Below are 27,336 nucleotides of genomic sequence, written 5' to 3' on the forward strand. Positions count from 1 at the left end.
ATTTGTTTATTTCTGTATCTATTTGTTGGTACCTGGAGGCGGTGAAAACAGTTGGACTCAGGAGACCCACTGTCACAATGCTCAGAACACAACAGGAGCTAGACACCTGACAGATGTACAGACGGACATAGTGGCAGACAAACAAAGGAGAACCTGGAGACCCACAAGACTTACAGAGACAATTACATATACCTGCAAACAGATATATTGACAGATAGCCTGGCAGAAAGACAGATATTAGGTAGATTCACATGATTATGATGCATGAAATGTACAACATGAAGTTGTTCATCTTTTGCATTTACACATACATCGATTAATAAATTGCACACTTGATTTGTGAATCGAGTCTAAAGTAATGTGTTTAATGAATTGATTGTTATTGTTTCAGGAGGATGCTACTTCAGAGTTTAACAGCTTTATTTAGTTATTTGTATCTATATATTGGTAATTTATTTAAGTAATGTAACTTGTTTTAGCCTTAAAGGGGTAGTTCGGAATTTTGGACAGAGGGCCTGGGGCCTCATTACAGAAAAAATCCTAACTTCTCATCCTAATTTAAGTTAGGGACTCAAAGATAGGAAAACTCCTAACTTCCTATTACAGAAGCAGTTCCTAACCTGTTGGCCGTTTCCTATCTTATCTTTAGCCACCTATCTTATCTTAACTTAGGTGATCCTAACTGTTCTTTCAATCCGATTTTTCGATCGGCAATCGTCAGGTGATGTCTGGTTCTGCACATAATGCGCACGAGATTGATATAAGGCTTAATAATAACGGCAATAATAACGGCAAGCTTCTTCTAGCAGTAGTACGGTCATGGCGGGGATTGCTACGGAAAACAAGAAGAGGAGGGGTTTTAACTTTACAAACGACGAGATGGAGGCATTAGTTCAGGCGGTGGACGAAAGGAAAAGTATTTTATTCGGCAAATTTTCCCCAAATGTAACGTCGCGGATCAAAGCAAACAAATGGCAAGAGGTGTCGGACGCTGTCTCAGCGGTTTGTGGGGTACTGAGGACGGTGGACGGCGTAAAGAAAAAGTGGTCGACCATAGCGAGTGACGCCAAGACCAGAGGGACGCTACAGAAGAGGGACCAGGCAAAGACGGGGGCTGGTATGCCAGAAGTGAAGCCTATAACCATGCTAGAGGAGAAGATCCTGGCCACCATGGGTCAAGTTTACACCCAAGGTAAGTTCAGCTCAACTCTTCTATCTATCTAGTTTAGCAACCGCGGATTATGTTTAAATTTGACTTCACCAATACATAAGGCAAGAACGCTGGCGCTAAGGTTAGATTTTGGCATAAACCTAACGAGTGGACCACAGATTCACATAATTTGTATAAACTAGTGTCAGTGTCCACATTTTGGGGGCGGTGTACTGCTAGTGCTACGGTGTAGCAACTAACGGTTAATCTAAAATGTAACCGTTAGTTGCTTATCGATAGCGCGTCTATAGACGCGCTATCGATAAGTGATTTTGAGGAGTGGCTCCATAGTAACCCTAACTAGAATAGGGCGACCAGACGTCCCCGATTTTAATTGCCTGTCCCATTGGATATTTCAATCACATTAATATCCAAACTGGAATGTCCCCGGTGTTTCTGCCTCATCGGGACCATGGCCTCGTTTTGATTTCTGACGTCTCACTTCAAACTAGAAGCTATATAGACAAAGATAGTTGTTGGACTGCAAAATACAGAATATGGACCAGTAAACAGCAAAAGAAAAGCCAACCCCCCTAACATGAAATCATTTGTGCGTAGGCATTTCAACCGGCACAGAGGTTGGCCTGCCTGAGGAGATCCTTGAGAACGTCAGTGCCGAGGTGTCTGATTCAACTGAGGTCATACTGACGTTGATGGAAGCAGAGTGTGACAGCAGGACTCTGCCAACAGCAATAATTATCCCATCACCTGGCAAGTTGATGCTCACTGTTTAAATAAATATGAGGTGCATTTTTACAACGACGCTGTCTCAACTGTAGCTACTCCATTTATGAACAGTTGAGGTTTATAATAGGAAGGCTACTGTTCAAGGAAAATTGTCTTGATTCACAGTTTAAATTCTTCTTTACAGCTAAAAAGAAGAAACACATTAGCCTACAAGAGGAGCTTCTGGAGTTGGAGAAGGAGAAGCTGTTGGTGATGAGAGAGACACTAAATGTTGAGAAGGAGAGACTGAAATTGGATAAAGAAAAATTTGAATTCATGAAGCAGTATTTTATTTACAACGGGAACAATATTGTGAATTTATTTGAACAATGAAATGAAATAATTTGTACACTTATTTAAATTTGATTGAGTTAAACTGTTAATTTATTTTTTATATTGTTGAATTAAATATTTTACATCAAATTCGTATGTTTTCTTTTTAATTATCTTATCTAAAATAATGTGCAATCAGGTTGTTTCTGGCAGTTCTACCAGTCTGTGCACCATCATGTATGCCATCATGGCCTTCCTCCTCATCTTCAACCATGGCCGGGACGTCCTCAGGGTCCGGGAGATTAGCAATCCTGCATATGTTGTGCAACACAGCAGTGGCCTTCACGAACATCACTGCTCTCTCCGGGGAATATTGAAGATATCCCCCGCTCATATCATGGCATCTCCATCTACAACATCAAAAGTTAATCAGTTTGTTTGCTTACAATGCTTTACTTATCTCCTTTTTTGGTGTGATGTTATCGTCCATATTAATATTATTAAATCATTTTAAATAAATACATTTGCTGCATTGCTTTTGAAGTATATAGTGTAACACTATCTTCTTAGGGGTTACGACACACTCCTTATCTACGCTATTGAATGCACCAAAGCAGTATGTGTCTCACCTTCCTTTCCATATACCATATAGCCTCTCCTGACGGCTACGGCACCTTTTGTGTGCCACATTGTACCTGCTCTCTGCCTCCGTTTGCTCGTTCATGACTGGTGTCATTAGGTAGGGTTTCAAGGGATATCCCGAGTCCCCCAAAAGCCATCCACTTCCCCTGCCCTCACTCAGGTATGCATTGATATCACTGTAAATGCAGATATTGAATATATTAAGAGTATTTGAGTGAAGCCTAATAAAGCAGGTAAAACAATTATTTATGTTAGTGTCTATGGGACCCACCTGGTGTTGAATATGAAAGAGTCGTGGGTGGATCCAGGCCACTTTGCCAACAAATGCCGTATAACCATATTTTGGTCCCCTATGGCCTGAACATTGATGGCATGGTATCCCTTACGGCACACATAAGCCGGCTCAGTTGGGCCACTCGGAGCTTTGATGGGGAAAAGTGACCCATCTATAAGCCCAATTACCCCTGGCATCCCACTCTGACTTAAAAAAGCCTCCTTAATCTGCTGTAGCTCTTCTCCACGAGGAAACTGAATGTATTTCGTTGCAAGATTGCAGATGGCATTGGTGACCTCCCTGAGATTGCGTGAAATACATGGCTGTGAAACTGAAGACAGGCTTGCAACCTCAGTCTGGAAGTCCCCCTTGGCAAAAAAACGTAGAGCATTGGTTACCTGCACAACCACTGGCAAGGCTCCATGTCTCCTTGTAGGCCTCTCCAGAGCAGGACGTAATTCTGCCACCAAATTCAAAATTAACTGTCTTGGCAGGCGATAAAGGGATATTAAAATATGGTCCGGAAAATGTAACGCGTCATTATGCGGTCTCAGTAGCCTTTCAGTCATCAAGTTTCTGTTGTCATGTTTGTCCTCGTCTTCATTGTCACACAGCAGACCCACTAGCAGTGCTGCTGCCATTTTTCTGTTATTTCAGTTACTGACAGTTATTTTGAACTTAGGACAGGGTGTATGGCCACCTAACTTAGGGAGCCTAACTCAAGAAATTCCTAACTTAGGATAGTTCTGTAATGGTTAAATTCCTATCTTAGAATAAGATAGGATTTCTTCCTAAGTTAAGTTAGGAAACCTCCTTCTGTAATATCAAAACCCCTAAATGCCTTCCTATCTCAAGATAGGATAGGATTTCAGAGTTAGGAAGTTTCTGTAATGAGGCCCCTGATTCCCAAGTTTGCCTTGGTGTTCTTTATCATTGGAGACAGTTTTCAACACATTTCATTCAGTCTTTCTAGTTGCAGAGTTCTCTCGTGCTAGGCTAGTGCAACGGGAAATACTAGCCTGCTGATAAAACAGTCTTACCCACTCCACAGTACACCCAAGGTTAATCAATTATGACGCCAGACTATAGATGTAAATGTCTGTGTTGATAGAATAATGTTAGAAATAAAACTAACCTTGCATTGCATGAATCATCGCATTTTGAGGGACTATTTTCTCAAAAGCAGCGAAATTTAACCTAGGTATTGGTCTGCCGCTACTGTAGCCTACTACCAGGAATATAACACTGCTGCTGAGACCAGGCGCGTCGTTAGACCTCGGCATTCGGGGCTATAGCCCCGGATCTTTTGGGATCAGCCCCGGATCTCTGCCGTAAAAAAAATAAATTAAAAAAAATAAATAAACGTATGTCTATATATATATACAGGGACGTCCCTAGGAATTCTGGGCCCCCTGACAGAATTCAGTTATGGATCCCCCCCGACCTTCTTGGGGCCCCCCAACCCCAAGAAAAAAAAAATATTATATAGCCTACATTTTTAATGTTATATATTCATTCACATTTTATAATCATTAAATATTGGGTAATACTGGGTCAAAATAGGGTAGTCATTATCATCAGAAGAAAATGAATAACAACTGAATAACAACATGATAAACTTACCTACTTACCTAGGCTACTTTGTACACTAGATAGTTAGTTAGTATTTAGCTACACATTTACCTGGGTTGTAGTTACTATAGACAGAAATAAGCTAATAGACTGTGACAGTGCTGCTTCTACTTAGAATGTCCTCCTTCTCCTCTTCTTCTATTTCAACCTCACTGGTTTCTTCTGTGGGATCATCATGGCTTGAAGAGGGCCCTGACTCTAAGATACCACATATAATTCAGAATATGTCTCATAATTATCTGAACATATTAAACAATGTTGTCAACAGTCTATTTCATTGGATTGAGCTGGGCATGACTAAATATGTATTTGTATGTTTTGATTTTGATTTGCTGCATTAGCCTACAATAAATAGCAGCTATTAATCTAAGGGTAGACTACTTGTAATTTTAGCTGACTTAAACTTAAAAGTCAGCTAAAATGTAAGTATCTTAGTTTAATGTCTGCTAATATTGTCATGCAGCCAATCAAAATATTCAAAAACTGTTTACATAAATGTTATTATCATGCTGGCAAGCAGTATGGAATGTTAATCATTGCATTATCTCCATTTATACCATGGTCTGGGTGAATACTCGATTCTGATTGGCTGGTCAGCCTACAACTCCCAGGTGAAGAGACTGCAGGGAAACCACACAGAGAGGACACTAAAGAGCCATCTCTCATTCATCGAGTGGGCTCATTGGTTTGCGAATGACCACAACCCTAACCCTAAATAACCAGCCTCCTTCATAATAAAGGTCTGAGCTACCAGAGTACATAATCCTTCCAAAATGTAGGTTACATGCCGGTTCATAAAGTAAATGATAAAATAAATATAGCGCAACGTCACAACATCACATTACTGTACTAAACGTATTGTTCAGGACATTTTAAGTGGTCAGTGTTACCAATCCAATACCATGGAGCCAAATACAGCATGGAGTGGCAAACAAGCATCTAACTTGCTCTTAAACAAAAATAACTGCTGTGCGCATTGTTACTAAGCTTCGGTTGCCATGCCGAATCAGTGTGTTGCTTATACTATTCTTCATAAGAAAATGATTAGGGCCAGTGTCCACCTAACGCCTTTATCCGAGCACAAGTGTCTTTTTTCAATAGATTCCCAATGAGAAGCAGCCACAAGACTGTATAATGTTGCTGCTTTGTTAGCTAAGCATGGTTTTCTTCGAAGTGGAACGCTGACGGGAACGACCCCCTGCTCCCCAAGAGAACCGAACATTGTCCCCTCTTTTCCCAGGCTCCCGGAGTCAGCGTATTCTTTCTTGTTTTCCCCACGTGGGTGTGTTTTGCGTTATCTCGAATAAAAGCCCTCCCGGGCTTTGAACCAGCCGTGAAGTGTGGTGATTCCTTATACCTCTGAGACATTCCTGGGCCCGGGTTGCCACAGTGTGTGTGTGTGTGTGTCAGTAATTGTGTCAGAAGATTATTTTCTTTATGTTTGCCTCCAGGTGATCAGCAGGTTACATGTTGCTTGTTCACGCATGTATTTGAGGTTGTTTGCTAATAGGACATACATTTATGACGGTACTTTCATATCCACAACTCTGTGAGTGAATGAGTAGCCTAGAGTGTGTGTGTGTGTGTGTGTGTGTGTGTGTGTGTGTGTGTGTGTGTGTGTGTGTGTGTGTGTGTGTGTGTGTGTGTGTGTGTGTGTGTGTGTGGTACATTTTAAATTGTTGCATGTTGTATTGCAATAAATCCCAAAAAGAATCTGCTGACTTAGAATGTACTTGACTGAGGTTTTTTTTAATCAGAGGGAATTGGTTTGACATTTACTGTTGTGTTTATTATTGCCATAAACCTGCATTAGAATCTAGTTTCAATCCAGATAACTTAAATCTATTGATGGCTTATTGTGTATGACTAAATTATAAGACGTTATTTGAAGGGTACAATTTTTCTCTGGGGAAGCAAACCCCCTTAGAATTGCTTTTTGACACTTTACAATGTAAGTACAGACTACATAGACTCTAGATAGTGATTACACAGAGAAAGGGTCCACAAAAGCATTCACTAATTAAGACCCACACATCCAAAAAGCCACCTACATCTCTGATTTGCCTCCCTCCCTGTGTAAGCTAGTGTAGAGAACAAAACACATTTGATGAAATCCAGAATTTTAAGTTTTGAATAATATCCATGGCCCCCCTCCTGGAACCTCAGGCCACCCCTTTGCCACCGTAGGAAAAAATATCTAGATCCGCCACTGGGTATAGGATTTTATACCACAAAAATGGTGTGAAGGATGGTGTTTTAAACCACTAAAATAGTGTGAGGGATTGTGTTTTAAACCACTAAAATGGTGTGAGGGATTGTGTTTTAAACCACTAAAACGTTGTGAAGGATGGCTTTTTAAACCCCTAAAACGGCGGCTTGAAATGCCATCACACCGTTTTAGTGGTTTAAACTGCCATCCATTACACCATTTTTGTGGGTTAAAATGCAATCGCTCACACTGTTTTAGTGTTTAAAACGCCATCCTTCACACCAAAGGATGGCATTTTAAAACACTAAACCTGTGTATACTATGGCGTTTTAAAAACTACGTACGTAGTTGGGACCACAAGGCAGACTCATAGTGCTTCACATACATTGTCATACAACAAAATAAAATAAAAGATGAGTAAAAGAAAACATATGCAAAGAAATGGGTAAAATAGAAAGTTAAGAAGGCATTTTAGCATTAAAATAGAAAATAAAGGGAAAGTTAAAAAAGCTTTTTAGAAAGTGCATTGTATTTAAGATTTTGCAGAAAGCTAAAGCAAACATAAAAGTCTTCAGTCTTGTTTTAAAGGTGCTCAGAGTTGGGGCAAGTCTTAGATCCTCTGGGAGTTTATTCCAGCTATTTGTTGCATATTAACTAAATCCTGCTTTCCCATGTTTCGTGTTTACTCTGGGGATAATTAACAGATTGGTCTCAGAGGATCTTAGTGGTCTAGAAGGCTTATGTAGTGGAAGCATATCAGTTAAATATTTTGGGCCTAAACCATGTAGGGATTAATAGGTTAGCAACATGATTTTAAAATAAATTCTCTGACCTACATGTAACCCCTTCCTGGCGCCGGAAGTGTAATTATTATTTAAGGTTACTATATAAATGTGTTAATGCACAGCATCCTGAATGCTAAGCAGTTGATGTTGAATTAGCTAAATCTCCTGTTTACCAATAGATGTTATTCAATGAAATGTCCAGGACAAACAAATAAAGATAGAACATATATACATTTATTTGTGCTATATCAAAGTCAGTACTCATGTACTAGAAAACCCTTGAACAAAATAACAAAATGCACGTAAAATATAATTGTATTTTAAACCACAATAACATATGAACACAAATGACATGAACTGATTTGCCTGCGGTGAACCGGTTCAACCTTTTTAAATGTATCTATTACCAAGCGCTTGGGTTTCTCACCGTTGGGGCCCATCAGTTGGTGCATATGGAGAAAACAAATCCTTAGTTGCTTTAAGGAGCAACGACACCCTCCGTCCTCCGTTACTCACATATCCACAGGAATGGACGAGCAGTACGGCAGAGTCAACGAGCTTGGTTAACAACCAAACTATCAAGGCGAGATGAAAAAAATAAAATAATAATCCAGTGTGCAACGCAGGTCCGGTAGCAGAATCCCTCCTTGGTTAGCCGCAGCAGCTAACCAACCGCCAAAGTCTTTTCCTCTCTGGTGGAGTAGAAAGTCACAAACTTCCTGGTTCCTCTCCGGTGGAGTAGAAAGTCACAAACTTCCAGTGGCACACAACGTTTCTCTGCCAGAGGATACCTGTGCCAACACTCTATAAAATACTAGTATCAAACACTACGTATTCCGTCAACAATTATCACTTTTTTCCCGTTAAGCCCACGCACTCCTTTTTCCGTTAAGCCCACGCACTCCTTTTTCCGTTAAAGGTTGGGTATGGAATTCGCTTTTTTGGCAATTTTTGCAAAATTACTTGAAATCCTTATCATAACCCACTTACAGCCACTGAGTTAGAAGTACTGACATGAAAATTAAACAAGTTGATCATCTGTGGAACGGGCAGGGCTCGAAAAACTCCAGCCAATGATTTCCAGAGCCACCGAGTTGCATTGGACAGTAAGTACGTCAATCAAACGGTCGTACTGCACTCCCCCTCCCCCGCGCCCCGCGCGCGACCCCTTCGTGCAGTACTCATGACCCAGAGCAAGCTCCTGTTTGTTGTTATCCTGCGGTAGCTACTGGAACTAGTTAATCCACATTTGGACCTAGCAGTAGAAGACAATTTCCATGGCAGACAAGACGCCACCATCCCCACCACCACCAGCAAAGAGAAGGAAAACCCTACGCTAGCCTGGCTCGCTTTCGCGCATCTGTGTTTGCGCTCGTGCATGATTGCGCGTCCAGGTACTTGGAATGGGTGGAGTCAGAGTCAGCGTTGAAGGAGAGGGGGTAGGACCATTTGAGTTGTGTATTTTCAAAATCTGCAGGCGTTTCGCAAATCCCATACCCAACCTTTAAGCCCACGCACTCCTTATAGAGTTTTTTCTGCTTCTTAACAAGCCCTTCACTGATTGGCTAAGAGTGCAGCAGTACATAAATCATATTGGCTTATGTTACTTCGCTTAACCACATTGAAAATGCCTAACAAGCCACCACAAAACAAAGGAGTAACGGTCATGCAGTTTATTTGTCTTCATCCACAAATTAAGTAAAACACTATTTATTCATTAAACGGAATTTAGCCGCATATGAAATAAATAAATTAGTATTCCTCTGTCTTTTTGTAGGTCCCTACATACAGGAAGCCAATGTAACGACTTCAGAATTGGTGTAATATGTGCACATTTTTTGGTCTTTGTTAGAACTCTAGCAGCAGGATTCTGAACAAGCTGAAGCTTCCTCAGAGTTTGTTTTGGGAGACCTGTAAGGAGACCATTGCAGTAATCAAGCTTACTAGTGATAAAGGCATGTACAAGTTTTTGTAAGTCTTCGCCGGACATGAGCCTTCTAAGTCTTGCTACATTTTTAAGGTGATAATATGCCGACTTTGTAACTGATTTGATGTGACTGTCGAAATGTAAATCTGAATCCATGATAACCCCTAGATTTCTGGCTTTGATTGAGGTTTTCAGGGACAGAGGGTGAAGGTGTTGGGTTACTTTAAGCCTTTCCGTTTTAAAACCAAATACAATTATCTCTGTTTTGTCCTCATTTAGTTGAAGGAAATTTCGGCACATCCATTCTTTCACTTGCTCAATGCACTGGCACAGCAGATCTATGGGCCGACAGTCATTTTGTGATAGCGATACATAGCTTTGCGTGTCATCAGCACAGCAATGATGGTCAATATTGTTATTTTGCATGATTTGCCCAAGTGGGAGCATGTAAATGTTGAATAAAGAGGGTCCTAAGATCAAACCTTGTGGGACTCCACATGTCACGTTGGTTGATTCTGATACAAAGTCGCCAATGGAAACAAAGTAGTTCCTATTTTGTAGGTAGGACCTGAACCAATTTAAGACAGTGCCTGAAAGCCTCACCCAGTTTTCTAAACTGTCCAGAAGTAACGTATGGTCTACAGTGTCGAATGCAGCACTGAGGTCAAGTAGCATTAGTATTGAGGTTTTGCCAGAGTCTGTGTTAAGACGGATGTCGTTTACAACTTTAATAAGGGCGGTCTCAGTGCTGTGCAGGGGTCGAAATCCTGATTGGAAGGTGTCATAGCAACCAGTTGATGCCAGGAAGTGATTAAGTTGCTCGACAACTTTCTCAATGATTTTACTTATGAAGGGTAGATTTGATATTGGTCTGTAGTTGTTAATAATAGAGGCATCTAGGCTCCGCTTTTTTAAAAGGGGTTTAATAACTGCAGTTTTCAAAGCTTTTGGGAAATTTTCTGACTGGAGAGAGTTGTTAACTATCTGCAATATGTCTACTGCTAGGCAGTCGAAAACATTTTTAAAGAGGTTGGTTGGTAAAGTATCAAGGCAACAGGTGGATGGCTTTAGCTGTGTCACAGTTTCCACAAGATTTTGAGAGTCTATAACATTAATGCATGCCATACTTGCCACGTTACTTTTGCCTGAACAGGGTGGTAGTCCAACATTTTTGTTTGAAGTGGAGATTTTGATGGCTTGTCTGATGCCTTCACTTTTATCAGTATAAAAAGCTGCAAACTCATTGCATTTCTGCGTGGAATGGAGATCAGGTGGAATTTGTGTTGGGGGGTTGGTCAGTCTGTCAACAGTTGCAAATAGGGTTTTTGCATTATTAGTGTTGGTTAAATGATATTGGAGAAAAATGTTTCTCTAGCATTTTTTAAGTCTAAATTCTAGGCACGGAGGCTCTGTTTATAGATATCATGGTGAATATGAAGTTTTGTTTTACGCCAGATGCGTTCAACCTTCCTGCATTCTTTTTTCTGTGCTGTTACAGAAGCAGCTTTTCTCCAGGGTGCCTTTTGCTTTCCAGAAATCGTTTTAACCTTATAAGGTGCAATGACATCCATGACTTTCAAAATTTTAAAATTAAAGTTTTCTACAAGATCATCAGCAGAACATGGGTTGAGAGGTGGTAGCAAGGAGATGGCCTTTTTAAAAAGTATATTAGAATGTTCATTGATAAACCGTTTTTTGACAGTATTTGATTTTGTCTGTATGTCGGGAATAAAATATATGTTAAAGAAAACACAAAAGTGGTCAGACAAGGAAGGATCAGTCACAGAGAGATCAGAAACATTGAGGCCCTTTGTGATAACCAGGTCTAGAGTGTGTCCCTTACAAAGAGTAGCCTCTTTCACATGGTGAGACAATTCAAATGTGTCCAAAATGGTAAAAAGTATTTTTGCACACTTGTCATTCATATCATCAGTATGAAAATTGAAGTCACCAGTTATAACTAGACAGTCAAATTCAGTGGAGATGCTAGACAATAATTCTGTGAAGTCATCGAAAATTTTTGCAGAATATGTGGGTGGCCTGTAAATAATTAATAGGAGAACTTTCAATACAGCACTAAGGTATTCGAATGATGGAAAATCACCAAATAACATGGTGATACCTCCTTTTCCAGATCTACATGCATCAAAAAAGTTATAGTTGGGAGGAGCTGTCTCTATCAGAACGGTTGCACTGTTATTTTGTTCCAGCCATGTTTCAGTTAATAACATAAAATCCAGTTTAGAAGTGGTAATAAAATCATTAACTAAAAATGATTTGTTATTAAGAGACCTCACATTAAGTAGAGCCATCCTGATGGTGTTGTTGATAAGGTGGCTTTAAGGTTGTTTTTGGTTTGGAGGCAATAGATTTGTGAGGTTAGCAGTGTGTCTAAGGCCCCGTTCACACAAAGCCGAAACCGTTCCGGTTTCGATCTATCCGGCTTCGGAGTATCTCCGTAAAGACGGAGTCAAGCGAAACCGGGTAGATCTGTAGAAACGCTGTAGTACACATGCCAGGCCCATAAGGGGCGCTGCTTCTGCTACAGAAATCCAGAAGAAAATTAAATAAGAAGAGGCGAGCATGCGCATAAAGGCTGCCCCCCGAACCACTAACAACACAAACAAACAGTCAGTCAACAGTCTCAATAAATAATGGCTTTAGCAACCCAACAATGGACATGATCTGCTGCAGAACGATTACAAGCCTGTAGTCCGCCATCGTCTATTTTGTTGTGAGTTCTGTGACTCTGCGGGCTTAACAGTCATTGGCTAGAGGGTCGAGGGTTGGGGCGATGACGTCATGGTTTACGGTTTCAGTCGGTTTCAGGCGTCCACACGAATCCAAAACGAAACCGGGTAGATTTGAAACCACCTCCGAGGGTGGTTTCAGAAGTATACGGTTTCGGTCAGCGGATTCACCGGCTTCGTGTGGACGGAAGGCCGAACCGTACAAGACCTTTGCGGTTTCGCCATGAAATCGGCTTCGTGTGGACGGGGCCTAAGTTTCCCTTTGTTTACTCTCTTAGTGGTTACAGCATGAATGCAAAAGTTGCCCTGTTTTGACGTAGGCAACCTTGGGTTCAGCAGATTATGTGAAACGATAGTTATGTATTGTAACTCTACATTCTATTAGTATAGGCGCAGCCTTTTAAGGCTATCGCTATTGGGTTATCCCTAGGCATGAGCCGTAGCACTGAAAAATTAGTAATCCCCGCCCACCAACCCCGTGGGCCTCAATTACGTCCGCGTGCCTCAACGACGTCCGCATTTCGCAGATATAGTCGGGCGCCGGTTGACGTTCTGCTCCCAATAAACAGCTTTTCTTCAGCTATTTAAAGGACAATGAGGCCGACACTTAAAAGGCTGCGCCTATACTCATAGAATCTAGAGTTACAATACGTAACTATCGTTCTATGTCGTATAGGCTTCGCCTTCTAAGGCTATCGCTATCGGGTTAAAGGGCGAAGCACGATATAGTCTATGCCTCATTGATCCCGATCAGTACCAGAAACACAGCTACATACGCGCTAGTATCACGCGTCAGACGTAGCATAACATACGTCATGCGTCTAACGGCACGTCATCAACGAGCAGCTCCAATGTGTCTGATAAGACACAAGAGCTCTCAGCATGAATATTTGACTCCTCCTCACATTGTCTAATATGCGAGGGGAATAGTCGCACAATCACATTCACTCTGACATTGCACCTAGAACTGAGTATGTCATAGAGAGGCGCGACATGCCTCTTAGGTAAAACCTAATAAAAGAGCATGGGGAAGCCCAGGAGGCTGCTGTGCAGATATCCTCCATAGGCATCCCTCTTTGCCCTCGACAGAGGACGATATTCCTCTGGTTGAGTGACCTCTGATAGTCTCAGGCGGCTCTGCCCCCGCTGACACATACATAAGCCTGTGTGATAGCATCACACAGCCAATGCGACAGCCGTTGTTTCGTCAGGGGAAGGCCCTGGGAATGTTCTCTGTAATGCACAAATAACTGTTGAGATTTGCGCAGAGCCTCCGTGCGCTTCACATAACAGGCAAGCGCGCGTACGGGGCACAAGAGATGGGCTGTTGCCTCCTCCTCAGATTGATAAGGAGGGTGAGAGAAACCATTGAGTGCAATTACTCTAGATCTGAACGAGCTAATAATACTCTTGTAAAAGCCGGGTTCGGGCGTAATATGGCCGAACTGCCGTCCCCTTGTATTCTAAGACAAGAAGGGGCTACAGAGAGTGCAGACAGTGTCGGAGATTAATCGAAATATAAACACTTAGACTAATTCAAGAGAGAGAGAGAGTAAAATAAAACGAGGGGTCCGGAGCAAGAATTGACAAAAGACTTTATCGTGCAGAAAAACAACAACGATAACAGCTGAGTAGATCTGCAGAGTCACTGCTCGAACATGGGCTGCAGCCTCACTTTATACACACATAGGAATTTCTTTGTTTACAATGGGGTTTCCGCCCGTCAATCTTCGTCCCAGCATGTTATCAACTGCCCAGTTCTGAGGTCCGCATGGATCAACCTCATTAGCCAAGATGACCCAAGGCTGAAAAGGCTAAGGTCAACTAGCTTGACCCAAGGCTGAAAAGGCTGAGGCCAACTTAGCTTCCCCCCAGTTCCCTAGACATTCCTGGGCACCATCTGTTCTGAACCCAGATTCTGCAAGCACAATGCTTTCCACCATTTAAAATATAAAACCTATTAATAATCATGGTTTACCATAGAATATACTCACTAATTTCTACCACAACAGGTCGCTCACTCTCTTAACCGTGCTAAAGGCCAGCCCTCTTTCCATCAGTGTCTGGAGGAAAGAGAGCACACGCGGCAATGGGCAGGAGATGGGATCACAACCCTGCTCCGTGCACCATTTCTGGAACGCCGCCCATTTAGCCGAGTAACACGCTCTGGTGGAGTCAGCTCTGGCACCCTGGATGGTCCGTACGACCTCCTGGGAGAGGCTGAGACCCTTGCGTTCAGCGGCCAGGCCCACAAGCGCTGGCCGATCTCTGGTTAATCTATGATTGGAGCGTCCCGCCGCCAAGGGAGTTCCTTCGGCGGCCCCGAGAGCAGACGCTGGAGGCAGGGAAACCATGGCACTCGTGCGTTGCGGTGCTATGAGAATCATGCACAGCCGCTCCTCTTTGACTCGGTCCAGGACTTGGGGAATCAGGGGGACGGGCAGGAAAGCGTACAGGAATGTGTTCGGCCACGGTCTGTGAGTGACCGCATCCACCCCGAGTGGGGGATTGTCCTTCGCGCTGAGAGAGAACCACAGCTCGCACTGTGTGTTCTCCCGCGTGGAGTATAGGTCGATCTGATTGATTAGATTGTGGTGCAGAGTCCAGTCTCCTGGTTGGGGACCCCCCCTCTACATTATGTCGGCCCCTCTGTTCAGGACACCGGGGATGTATGCTGCTCTGATGAAGAGCAAGTGCGGGTGCGCCCAGCATAACAGCTGTCTCGCTAGGCTGAGCAGCTGTGCCGAGCGCACGCCCCCTTGGCGATTTATGTATGCTGCTGTCGCCTTGTTGTCCGTGCGATTCATTACGTGTTGATTCGTCAACAATGGGGCAAAGTGTTGGACCACTTTCAACACAGTGAGGAGCTCCAATGCGTTTATATGCATGGTCACGGGGGGGGGCCAAACGCCGCCCACCACGTGAAACTTGCATGTTCCTCCCCAGCCTGATTTGACCCAGTGGGTCAAATCGGGGCCCGATTTCTCACCTGGCGAATGCGCAGGTGAGAAAACCATCTCTGCAGCCGCCTCATGTGAAGCAGCCCCAGTGGCACCACCGTGTGAGCGGCTGACATCATGCCCAGCAGCCTCATGACAGAGAGGGCTGTCACGACGCTGCCCGGGGAACAGCGGCGGAGGAGAGACAACAGCGTCTCCATCCTCTGCTGTGAGAGCCGTGCTCTCATTACAGCTGAATCCATCTCTACCCCCAAATACATCACACTCTGTGAGGGGAGGGGGGAGCTTTTCTTCCAATTCAAAGCAAAGCCTAAATTCGACAGGTGAATCACCAGCTTTTTTGTTTGAATAGCTGCTTCCTCCTTGGTGCGAGCCATCAAAAGCAGATCGTCCAAGTAGAACAGTACTCTCATTCCTGTTGCGTGAAGCAGCCGGAGAGCCGTCTCCACTCACTTGGAAAACGTTCGTGGGGCTAGAGAATAGCCGAACGGGAGACGGTTGTACTGGTTGTGTGACCCTCTGAAACGCAGGAATTTCCTGTGTTTGGGGATCACTGTGACGTGGAAGTAGGCGTCCTTCAAATCTATTGAGGTGAACCTCGCCCGGCTTTAAAGGTCCCATGACATGAAAATCTCACTTTGGGAGGTTTTCTAACATAAATATGAGTTCCCCTAGCCTGCCTATGGTCCCCCAGTGGCTAAAACTTGCGTTTGGTGTAAAACTAGCACTAGCTGTTCTGCTCGCCTTTGAAAAAACGGCGACTCAAGCGCGCTTATTTGGAATGTCTGTGCTCATGACGTCATCAGGAATCTCAGCTCCTCCCCTTAATCTGCCTGGCCCGCCCAGAGACGTTGGCCCGCCAATGAGACTCGACCGTGCGAGCGCCACATGTGTGTGTGTGAATACACACACTGTAACGCAAGTGTTTCTTGTCGGTTCTTTGACGTGTCTTGTATTTCCACAACGAGACTGTCGTGGGGGTTATTTAAGCCATGGTTGAGAAGGAATTGGGGGAAAGGAACTTTGGTTTGACTCGCTGAAGTACATGAACTGCAACATGCCGCCGGTTGCCGCGAGGCACCATCGCCCGGCAGCGGGCAGCTGGCAGCAGGCAGCGCGCGGTTCAGTCGACTTCAAGTTGATGTGAAAGTGGAAGAACCAGAGACGTCGCAGAACCCGACAAAGTCGTTTGTGATTCATAATATCGTCTGGAGGCGCACACAATATGTTATATGATATAGATATCTATGTATTATATGATATTATTTAGATATAGAGCTCCAGGACTGTAACGCAAGTGTTGTACACTTCCTTGTTATTTGGATAACCGTTCTGCTGTTGGTGTGATGGCGCATAACACGTCGGACTCTCGTCTCTGGTATTTCTACAACGAGACTCGTATTGGGGGTTATCTCAGCCAAGGTTGAGAATAAATTGGGGGGAAGGAACTTTGGCTTTGACTCCCTCAAGAACATGAACCACGACCAGCAACATGAACCAGCGAGTCAAACCAAAGTTCCTTTCCCCCAATTCCTTCTCAACCATGGCTCAGATAACCATAACCAGAATATTTACAGAACACGGCTAAAGGCTGTGTGCGCCTCGCCATTGCGATACATCCACTGTAAACAGAGCACATGGTGGCTGCAAGCTGCTCAGGGCCACACCCCCAGCCTCCTCCTTGACACGCCCACCGAAACAGCGCATTTGGGGGAAGCTCAATATGCGACTGGCTCGGAGTGGCTGTAACTCTGCACCACGGCTGAATTTAGGGAACGTCTTTGAATACTGTGTTAGTTGCCCACTAATACCTATATTAAAGAATACATAAAATAGCATGTCATGGGACCTTTAAACACTGTAACACTCGTCTGATTGTTAACATATGAAACGGCCTCTTCGCAATGCATTTGTTGAATAGGGCTAGATCGAGAATCGGTCTCAGCCCTCCTGTTTTCTTGGGTACCAGGAAATAACGGGAATAGAATCCCTGCATTTCCTATCCCTTCGGGACCGTGGGAATCACTTTTTTCGCTAGAAGCTGCTGGAGCTCCGCCAAAAGTGACAGCTGTTGATCCTTGGATGACAGCGTTGTTTCCACAATCCTGTTGAATCGCGGCGGAACGGAGGTGAACTGCAGGGTGTGACCCTTGCTGATCAGCCCGTCCATCCATCTGGCCAGGGTGCATGCGTTCAGCCATTCTGAGTAATGCTCTGAAAGCGGCTGAGCATCCTCTTGTTTTGATGCAGCTGTCATGGAAACGAGCCACGCTTGAGCCCCTGCCGCCGCTGCAAGGGGAGGATTCCTCCCCGCAGCCCATGGGGGGCTCTGCCCGAAAGGGCTGGGTGTGTGTGTGATTAGCAGAGGCATGCCCTGCCTGCTCAGCTTGTGACAAGAGTGTAGCTTCCTCTCTCCTGAGCGTTGGGACGCGAGGAGGAATAACATGGTGACTGGGCAGCAGACTGCTGACACTGTGAACGAGCTGTGTGTCATTCGTAGACAGAGAGCTCGTTTTAGCGGCCGTCTCGCCACGTGTCATGCCAGGCATGACGTGGTAAGGGGAAATTAGTGTAGGGCTGGCTCGATCAATGATACAAAGTTTATTGACGGCCTGCCTATATGTGGGGGGGATGCGTGTGAAACAGTTATGGCCGGGCCGGTAGGCTCCGGCAGGCTCCGGCGTTAACTGTGTGGGGAGAAAACAGCCATCTTTAGTAAAGAGGTGTTACCCGCTGTCACACTCCCTTGCCCGCTTGTGGGGCGGGACATCGCCTCATGAGCCCGCTGCCCAAGGCTCTGGCTGGCCGCTCGCCGCCGCCTGCGATGGAGGTGGGCGGGGCTGGTAAGCAGGGCGAGGTTGCCTTTTTAAAAGCAATGAAGGGCTGGCTCGACCAATGACACGAGGTGTATTGACGGCCCGCCGATACGTAGCAGAAGATGCGTGCGAAACAGTTATGGCCGAGCCGTAAGGGTCCGGTGTTGACTGGGGCACGGGGAGAAAACAGCCGTCTTTAGTAAGGAGGTGTTTCCCGCTGTCACACGCTTCTCCCTCGGCCCGTAATAGCCGGTGCTTGTGGGGCGGGACATCGCCCAATGAGCCCGCTGCCCGAGGCCTTTGCTGGCCGCTCGCCGCAGCCTGCGATGGAGGTGGGCGGGGCCGGTAAGCCGGGTGAGGCTGCCTTCGTAAAGGTAACGAAGGGCTGGCTCGATCAATAATACAAGGTTTATTGACGGCCTGCCTATATGTGGTGGGAGATGCGTGAGAAACAGTTATGGTCGGGACGGTAGGCTCCAGCGTTAACTGTGTGGGGAAAAAACAGCCGCCTGCGATGGAGGCGGGCGGGGCTGGTAAGCCTGGGGGCCAGGAGGAGGAGCTGCCGGCGGCGCCGCGACAGTGACTGCCGGGGGCCTATGGCAGCGACGGGGGCTTGGAGCGGAGCGCTGCCGCCCGGGTGGAGGCGGAGGGCGGGAGACGTGTCTCCGGAAATTCTCTGCCTCCTCGGAAGCAGCCTGCATGTCATCCACCATAGATGACAGACGGGGCCCAAACAGCACGTCCGGGCTGATGGGGCACTCCAGAAACTGCCGCCTCATCGGCTCAGGGATGCCCGGGGTCTGCTGCAGCCACAGTATGAGGTGCTACCATGCCGCCGTCCGGGCCGCTGCCACCGCGCCGGTGGAGCAGAGGCAGAGGATGACACCAGCGGTTTTCGCCACGTTGACTGCCTGTTCGGCCAGACGATGAGGGTCAACCGCCATGGTGGAGATGTTATTCATAACAGCCTCTTGCTGCATCATACACTGATGCGCTCAGTCTGTAAGCTTGGCCGTCAGCTGGTCTTTGGGAGTGGGGCAGCGGTCGCTGAGCCCCGGCTTGACTCCAAAGACAGCACACAGAGCGGGATCCAGCGGCGGTACCGCCCTGTAACCCAGGTCTGTCAGACCCTCCCGGGCTCCGCCGCAGCCCCACTGAAGTACGGGCTGATGGCGGGAAACATCGGCCAGATCGGGTCGAGACGGGAGGGGCGTGTCGCGCCCTCGAGCCCCCAGATGCCAAGGAGCTGGTCCGGGCGTTGGGGGTCCTGAGGCATGGGCAGCCCAAGGCCAAGGTTTGCGGCTGACCTGGCGATAATGCCCGGTAGCTCCAACCACTGGAAGTGAGGTTGAGGCAGAGACGGGCAATGCTGCTGCCCTGGGCCTCTCCAGGGCGTCTCCCCCGGGAAGCCGGGGGAGACGCCCCCTCGTCGTCGTGGTCGGAGTCGTCTGAAGGAGAAGGAGGGCATATTCAAGCGGGAAAGTAAAGTCGTCGGCCCATTCAGCAATGGCGGCGGTAGTGTTGGCTCCGCGCTGTCTGGGCAGTGCAGCACAATGCCGACACAGGCAGGGCGGCGAGAGCGCCGAGACGGCATGTTCATGCCCAAGGCAGCCCTCGCACACCTCATGGCCGCCATACGGCAAGATGTAACCCGCGTTACATGTCTTGCAGATGCCGTTCGCCGTTGAGTCCATAATGTCTATTTATTTACCGCAGTATGCTACAGGATCGTCCTAAAGAAAATGGGAGCAGAACGTCCGCCGGCGCCCGACTATATCTGCGAAATGCGGACGTCGTTGAGGCACGCGGACGTAATTGAGGCCCACGCTGTTGGTGGGCGGGGATTACACATTTTTCAGTGCTACGGCTCTCGCCTAGGGATAACCCAATATCGATAGCCTTAAAAGGCGAAGCCTATACGACATAGAACTACCTTTATACTGTGTCTACGGCTTAACTCTTTTTTGTCTCAGTAATACTCAGGACTACTATCAGTACAGGGGGGGCGCTGGGGCGCCATTCTCTTGGGTGTTATTAGCCTGTGTTCATGACCTGGCGATGCTATCATTGACACAGATGCAAGTTTGATGCCAACATATTCCAGTTTCTTAAATTCAGCTGGAAAATCGCAAAGGGAGGAGTCATTGGGGCTGGAGTTGTTGTTGTGGCTATGGGAGAGATGAGGCTGGACGTCATCGTCAATGGGGGAATGCAGAGGAGGGGGGTGGCCGTTCCTCGCCAAGCCAGCATCAGCGATGGGGGAAGGCACAGTGTTGATGGCGTCTGGCGGGCTGTTGTCTCTCTTCAAGGTCTGTGGACTGTCTGCTATCTGTGTGTCAGATAGTGGCAGAGTAGATGTGTGGGGGAGGCTGTAGTCTCGCTTCTTCTCAACCTGTGCTCTGACTGTGGCCTGTGCGTCAGACCATGGAGATTTGTGGGAAAGCGAGAAGAGAAGATTGTCCCTTAACAGTTTTGAGCCTAACCTGTTTGGGTGTAGGCAATCCGCTCTGAAAAGATATTTGCGCCCCCAGAATAAGTTGAAATTGTCAATGAAGCCCCTTCCTCTTTCACCGGACACATTTCGGGGGTCAGGGGTGCACACAGGTGGCCGACGCATGTGCAGCTCGCCTCCATGGCGACTTGTTTTTGTTCCGTCTCTGTCCGCACCGTCCGTCCGGACGCATCTCGGGGCTCAGGGGTGCACGGGTGGCCGACACATGCACAGCTCGCCTCCATGACGACTGGTTCTTGTTCTGTCTCTGTCCGCACTGTCCGTCCGGACGCATCTCGGGGCTCAAGGGTGCATGGGTGGCAGGTGCGTTCGTGGACTCTTGAAGTGGCAGGAACCGGTTCTTCAGCGGCAGGGTAAGGGTGCACTCACACTAGGCCATCTGGCCGTGGCCGTTGGCCGTTTTCACACCTAACCGTGCTCAAATGGCCCCATTGTTCTCTGGCCTGCACTCACACTAGGCCATCTGGCCGTGGCCGTTGGGCGTCGCAACTGTGGCCTGGCCACGGTAGGCTCTTGTACATACGTCATCACGTCGTAAGTATCACAACATCACCAAGTGTCCGCTGCATGGACCGTAATACAGTCTGCCGCCAGTCAGAGTTCCAACAACAATAGACAGCAACACACAGAAAAAAGTTCGCACTTTGCTGAGTCTGTTGCTTATTTGGATATATGTTTACCGTTTAATGGGAAAGAAGGCTCGTCACCTTTATTATGTCCGTGGTCGTCGCTCATCCAGCTCAGGTTGCGTAGCCGTGCGTGTGCGCGTGTCGGCTCATTAGCATCTGTACCGTAGCGGCCCGTGCCGTAGCAGCAAACCTCTCCCAAGTGGCCAAATTGGCCCGGCCTGGCCAGACTGGCCACACTCACACTGGCAGATTTGAGCACGGTTAGGTGCTAAAACGGCCACGGCCAAATGGCCTAGTGTGAGTGCACCCTTAATTTCACTGAGGGGCTAATCCGGCTGATACATGCAACTTTAGCTTTGGGTAGCTTAGCATTTGGCGTTGAGTGAACTTGTTGATTCACTTTGGTATTTTGTTTTGGCTTAGCGCCGACTCTGTGCCAGTGAGATGCAGCTGGAACTGTCTCTCTCTTGTCCAGCTTCGGGAAGGATACAGTGTAGCTTTGATCATCTTGTTGTGTATTTGTCTGAGTTAGCTCAGCAAACTCACCCGTCGGCACTGTATCCTGGAGGAGTCCTTTGCATTTTTCTAATGCTGCTAGTCTCGTTTCAAATAAAGCCACTGTATGTTTCAGTTTGGTGCAGTCTGTGCATTTCCCAGTCTCCGTGCCTGAGATATCCGAGTAAAGAGGCATGTTGGCGATAGGAAAGTCCAAGGTTTTTTCTGCGGTCTGATCCGGGAGTCATAAAAAGTGCCAAAATGTGTTATTGAATCGAGCGATGGAGGACGACGGAAACAAACTATATATTGTTAGGTATTATGATCATGAAATAAAATAAAATAAAGTAGATCTGAACGATGAATTAAGTATTTTTTGCCAATGCCTAGCGGAGCTTCGGGAAACATGACCTCTCTCTCTGCTGCCTCTTATCAGGAGTTAACATCCTTTTAACTCCTCCTTTGGACAATAACAGATGACTATCGTTAGAAAGGATGGAGAGAGTGAGAGAGAGAAAGACTCAGGGAGAGATGGAGAGAGAGTGAAAGAAAGAAAGACTCAGGGAGGGATGGAGAGAGATGAGTAATGCAGAGAGAGATGAAGTGGGAGGGGGCTATATAGAGAATAGGGAACAGAGAGAGAGGGGAGAGAGATTTAAATGAATACATACATGAGACAGTGTAGATTGAGGGATGGCGATAGAGGGGCATATACAGAGAAGAATGTCCAGAGAGAGAGGAAGAGAGAGAAACTTTAATGAATATAGATAAATAGAGTGTAAGCGAAAAGTGTGTATGCTGCATCAGAGTATAAATTATGTAGTAAACACAGTGCAATAAACACAGCACACTAAATGGAAAACCCAGCAGGGAATCTTCCATTTAGCCTGCTCAAAGAACAGGGGTTGCCACCCTTTTGAGGAAACCACTCTGAATATCTGGCCAACGCATCGGGAGGAACGGTCGGTTGAGGACGACCTGCCCTGCGACCCAGTTGGAGAACCACCAGAATTATCATCATCCTGATCTCCACCAAACTGTTCCCAACACCAACACAAAAACCTCATGCTTGTATCTAAACGTCTGGCTTGGATAATTAAGCAGGCAAACAAGATAACCAGCATCCAACAAATACAGCTTTCTGACTTGCACACTGGAAATGAAGACCAATTTCATTCTCCTGGATCCCCCCCGCCCCCTCCACGGCTGTGTTGAGCTGCTTCCATCAGGCAGAAGATACAGAGTGCCTCTAGCCAAAAAATCTCTCTATACATAAGCCTTCATACCCAAGCCTTCATACACACACACACAACAAACTTCTTACACAAGCACCACATACACACAATTAGAGAATGGACTGCCTTCAATCAAAGACAATTTTCTAATGTGGCAACATGTTGGACAAATAAAGCTTTGAACTTGAACTTGAACCTTGTTCAGAGGGTTTGGGTTTCAGAGGGTCAGTGAACCATGCGTTCCCTCAACTATCACGCGTCTTTTATCCTTGGCTTCATTATAATATGGGTAAATGACCGCAGGAGAAAGTGATCTGGGCATGTCAATTACCTTCCACCCTTTTGTAGCAAAGCAGTTATCCTCTCTTGAGCCTCCTGACATGTTCTCTCGCAAGTCCACGTCCATCTTTAAGGTTCAGAACCCAATCTTAGGCCAAACCCAGCAATATCTTCTCGCTGTCTATCGGCCCAACACAATCTCTATTTTCTCTCAACCATCTCTCTCAGGTCCAATCCCAACTCTATCCGGTCTAACCCTATCTCTATCAGGTCCAACCCCACCTCTATCAGGTCCAACCCCACCTCTATCAGGTCCAACCCCATCTCTTTCAGGTCCAACCCATCTCTATTAGGTCCAACTCAATCTTTATCTGATCCAACTCTATCTCTATCAGGTCTGTCTTTAGACAATGTCTTTAGATGTAAGCCCACCTACAACCTCATTTTTTAATATTGATACTAATGCACATCCTATATTCAACTGAAAATGGGATTCCTGGTAAGTTACCCTTTCATTCAAGACCCGAAGACTCACACCCAGACTATTAGCAGGAAGGAAACCTTCCATTCATTTATGAAGTATTTCACATGTTTACCTAACCGCAAGATAGACCGTTACCTAATTGGTAAGGCTAATGATTTTCTCTCGCATGAGGACTTAAAGTTAGTAATTAATAAACAAAGCACTGAATTTATGAGACCTATCAAAAGATAATGTGGCATACAATTTCTTAAATCAAATGATTTAAGAAATATGCAGGTTGCTGGTAATTCAAAAATAGTTTATATTGGAATGAAATATTCCACTTGAAGGAAAGATTCAGTCCATCTGATTTGTATAGATCTTAAAGATCCCATGGCATGCTACTTTATGGATGCTTTAATAAAGATATTAGTGGGCCCCTAACACAGTCTTTGAAGACATTCCCGAAATGCAATTGAGTCGGGTCAAGGAGTAGGATGGGGGTGTGGCCCTGTGCAGCCTTTGGCCATGCACTCTGTTTACAGTGGATTTATCGTAATGGTGAGGCGCACGCAGCCTTTGGCCATGTTCTGTAAATATTCTAGAACACTCTGGGTGCTCCGGCGGGAGTCCTGGAGCTCTATATCTAAATAATATCATATTATGCATAGATATCTATATCATATAATATATATTATCACGGCCAAAAGCTGTGTGCGCCTTCAGACGATGAATCTCAAACAACTGTCGGATTCTCGTCGTCTCTGGTTCTTCAACTTCAACATCAATCTGAAGTAGACTGAACCGCGATATGAGGAGAAAGGGATTGTTGCCCGCAATTGTCTCCCGCCAGAGCCCCGCTGCCCGCTGCCGACCCACCACCGCCTCGGCAGCGGGCAGCGCTGAAGCACCACCACCGCTACAGGGCGGTGGTGCTTCAGCGCAGCGGGCAGAGGGGCTCCGGCGGGAGACAATTGCGGGCAACAATCCCTTTCTCCTCCATGTCGCGGTTCATATACTTCAGGGAGTCAAAGCCAAAGTTCCTTTCCCCCAATTCCTTCTCAACCATGGCTGAGATTACCCCCACTACGAGTCTTGTTGTGGAAATACCAGAGACATCACCCTTGCGTTACAGTGTGTGTAATCACACACACACACACACACACACACACACACACACACGTGGCGCTCGCACGGTCGTAGCTCATTTTCTCATTGGCAGGCCAAATTCTCTGTGACGACATAAAGGGCCAAAAAATAGAAGCTTGGCGCGTCTGAGCTTCCATTTTTTCAAAGGCGAGCAGGATGCCTAGTGCTCGTTTTACACTGAACGCAAGCCACTGGGGGATCATAGGCAGGCTAGGGGAGCTCATATTAATGTTAAAAAAACTCATAGTGAGATTTTCATGCCATGGGACCTTTAATCACATCATACAACCTCTGCCAATCCTTAACCCTCTAACAGGCAAGGAAAAACAAATCTCCTCCATTCATGAATAAAGATTACATTGTACATTGCCCTTATTCTTATGTAGAATATATAAAGAAAACCTTATTTGTGCGCCAGGGAAAGGAAAAACAGCAGAAAGAAAAAGATAATTGCCAATCCCCCGTAGCCCCGCTGCGTCTCAAACATAATGCAGCAGCAAAAAAGTGACTTTTGGAGGAGCTGGGCCATTTGTTGGATAGTTTCCTCTGAAATACTCTTTCCATGACCAAAACATCCGGGAGCGCCCTGCCCCCGTCCACAGGACCTCCATCGATTAAGCCTCCTTTGAGTACTCCCACTGTAGCAAATCAAATCCCAGGCGATCAATACGCATCCCGATCCTTCCGCTCTCAGAGACAGCAGAGTTGTTTTAGCCTGAACCCAGGATGAGATAAATGACCAGGACTACAACCAGATAAGATGGTACCTTTTTTACCCATTGTGATACACAGTTCTCCTGCTAGGTTTAATGTTTAAAAGCGCATTGGGGACTGGAAAAGCACTATATAAATTCAATGATTATTTTTATTATATTATTATTAGTCACACAGTAACCTGATGCAGATACTGGTGTAGAGAATATGTGTGGGCATGCATTTGTACGTGAGTGCGTGTGTGTGTGTGTGTGTGTGTGTGGGTGTGGGTGTGCAAGCGCATGCTTCTGTGTGTATGTGTGTGTATGTGTGTGTGTATGTTTCTGTGTTGGGTGATTAAGAGCTGAAAGGCTCTGCTGAGAGCGTTGAGAGCTCATCCTCACAGCCAATAGGCCTATCTCACGAAAATCGGAAATGACGTCACACCGGGTAAACATTCTTCCGGTGTAGTCATTTTTGTATTGCCGTCAATGCAAAAATGGATCGTTTCTTCGCCACTTCCCTGGTGGGTAATCCCAAATTGCGATTCGAAGATGTGCAGAAGATTGTGGTGACACACTCAGCAACACCACAGCCCAGGCTGACAAAGGGGTACAAGTTTTTTGTGGAGGAGTTTGTACACAATTATCAAGGTAAGTTGTCTAAGGTGTTTTGTTGTTGTCAGTAGGCTACTCAATGGCCGCCTTGCTCATTCATGTTTTGTGATGACAAGCAAACCATATACGATCCATATAAATCGTCAGAAATATTGTCTGTGTGTGAAATGTGTGTAAAATGATCATATTTGTTACGTGTAGACTATAATATTATGAATATAATTAGCCATGGTGGCTATGAAGTCTCCGTGTGTAGCGTTAGCATTTTAGCATTAGTTTAGCCAAGGATAGGTTCAGCTAGTTATTTGCTGACCAGTTTTCTTCCGATCAGCGACATATTATTAACATATGTATATGCTAAGTGTCAAATATAGTTGATGGAAAGGTGGTAGTGAGAGGTAGATGCAACCGCTCGATGAGGAGCCCCACATACTACAGGTTTCTGATGAGTTAGGGCCCGTTGGCCCAAGTCTGTTAGTTTTGATAGTCTGTCTGGACTAACAACTGCAGTTGCAGTTTTCCTCTTCTTCTGAAGTTCAGATCATTTTCATTGTTCTTTCTTACAAACAGTAGCGTGCTTAAGACTTGGCCCACCTAGCTTGCTGCAATGTTGTGGCTGTACAGAGTAGACCTATGTATTTTTCTTCCTCTTCATTAAGGCACAAGCCGTAAATAAAGGAAATGTGTTGAGTGCATTAAAAGGACAAACATCTGGGCTAGTTCATGTTATAACATTGCTAAAACAACAGATGTAATGGTGGCCCAAGAGTTTTGCACGGAACTGTACATGGCTTTTCTGCGGTTGCAGGCTCCTTGCCAGTTTCCAATGGCCTTATATCAAGGTCCTACCTACTAAGTTCAGTAACTCAATTCTTATGGTGTTCACAGATCACCCTGGAGGCTGTTGGACAACTGGGTCTCTCAGAGCTGTAGCTGTGCTGCGGGCAAAGGCTTCTGTAGCCATATAACCGCTCTGCTGTTCCAGACAGCGCATTATGTGCAGCTGGGCCTTGATGTGGTTCCACCTTCCCTGGCCTGTACCAGTCAACCACAGATGTGG

The 27,336-nt window shown here is 45.9% G+C and overlaps 2 protein-coding genes across 2 annotated transcripts; one reads left to right on the forward strand and one right to left on the reverse strand.

Moving 5' to 3' along the window:
• The first annotated feature begins 677 nt into the window (after window positions 1–677).
• On the forward strand, window positions 678–2,359 carry LOC115531850 (uncharacterized). Its single transcript, XM_030341160.1, has 3 exons — window positions 678–1,192; window positions 1,769–1,921; window positions 2,082–2,359. Exons 1-3 carry the CDS (start codon window positions 820–822, stop codon window positions 2,267–2,269), a joined length of 714 nt encoding a protein of 237 aa, XP_030197020.1. The 5' UTR covers window positions 678–819; the 3' UTR covers window positions 2,270–2,359.
• A 25-nt stretch (window positions 2,360–2,384) lies between these two features.
• Window positions 2,385–3,766, reverse strand: LOC115532618 (putative nuclease HARBI1). The gene is made up of 3 exons (XM_030342492.1): window positions 3,123–3,766; window positions 2,839–3,027; window positions 2,385–2,619 (listed from the first exon to the last, which is right to left on the reverse strand). The coding sequence occupies exons 1-3, from the start codon at window positions 3,764–3,766 to the stop codon at window positions 2,385–2,387; spliced, it is 1,068 nt and encodes a 355-aa protein (XP_030198352.1).
• Between the last annotated feature and the right edge of the window lie 23,570 nt (window positions 3,767–27,336).

The sequence above is a fragment of the Gadus morhua genome, chromosome 19, assembly GCF_902167405.1.
Source record: "Gadus morhua chromosome 19, gadMor3.0, whole genome shotgun sequence".
Lineage (NCBI taxonomy): Eukaryota > Metazoa > Chordata > Actinopteri > Gadiformes > Gadidae > Gadus > Gadus morhua.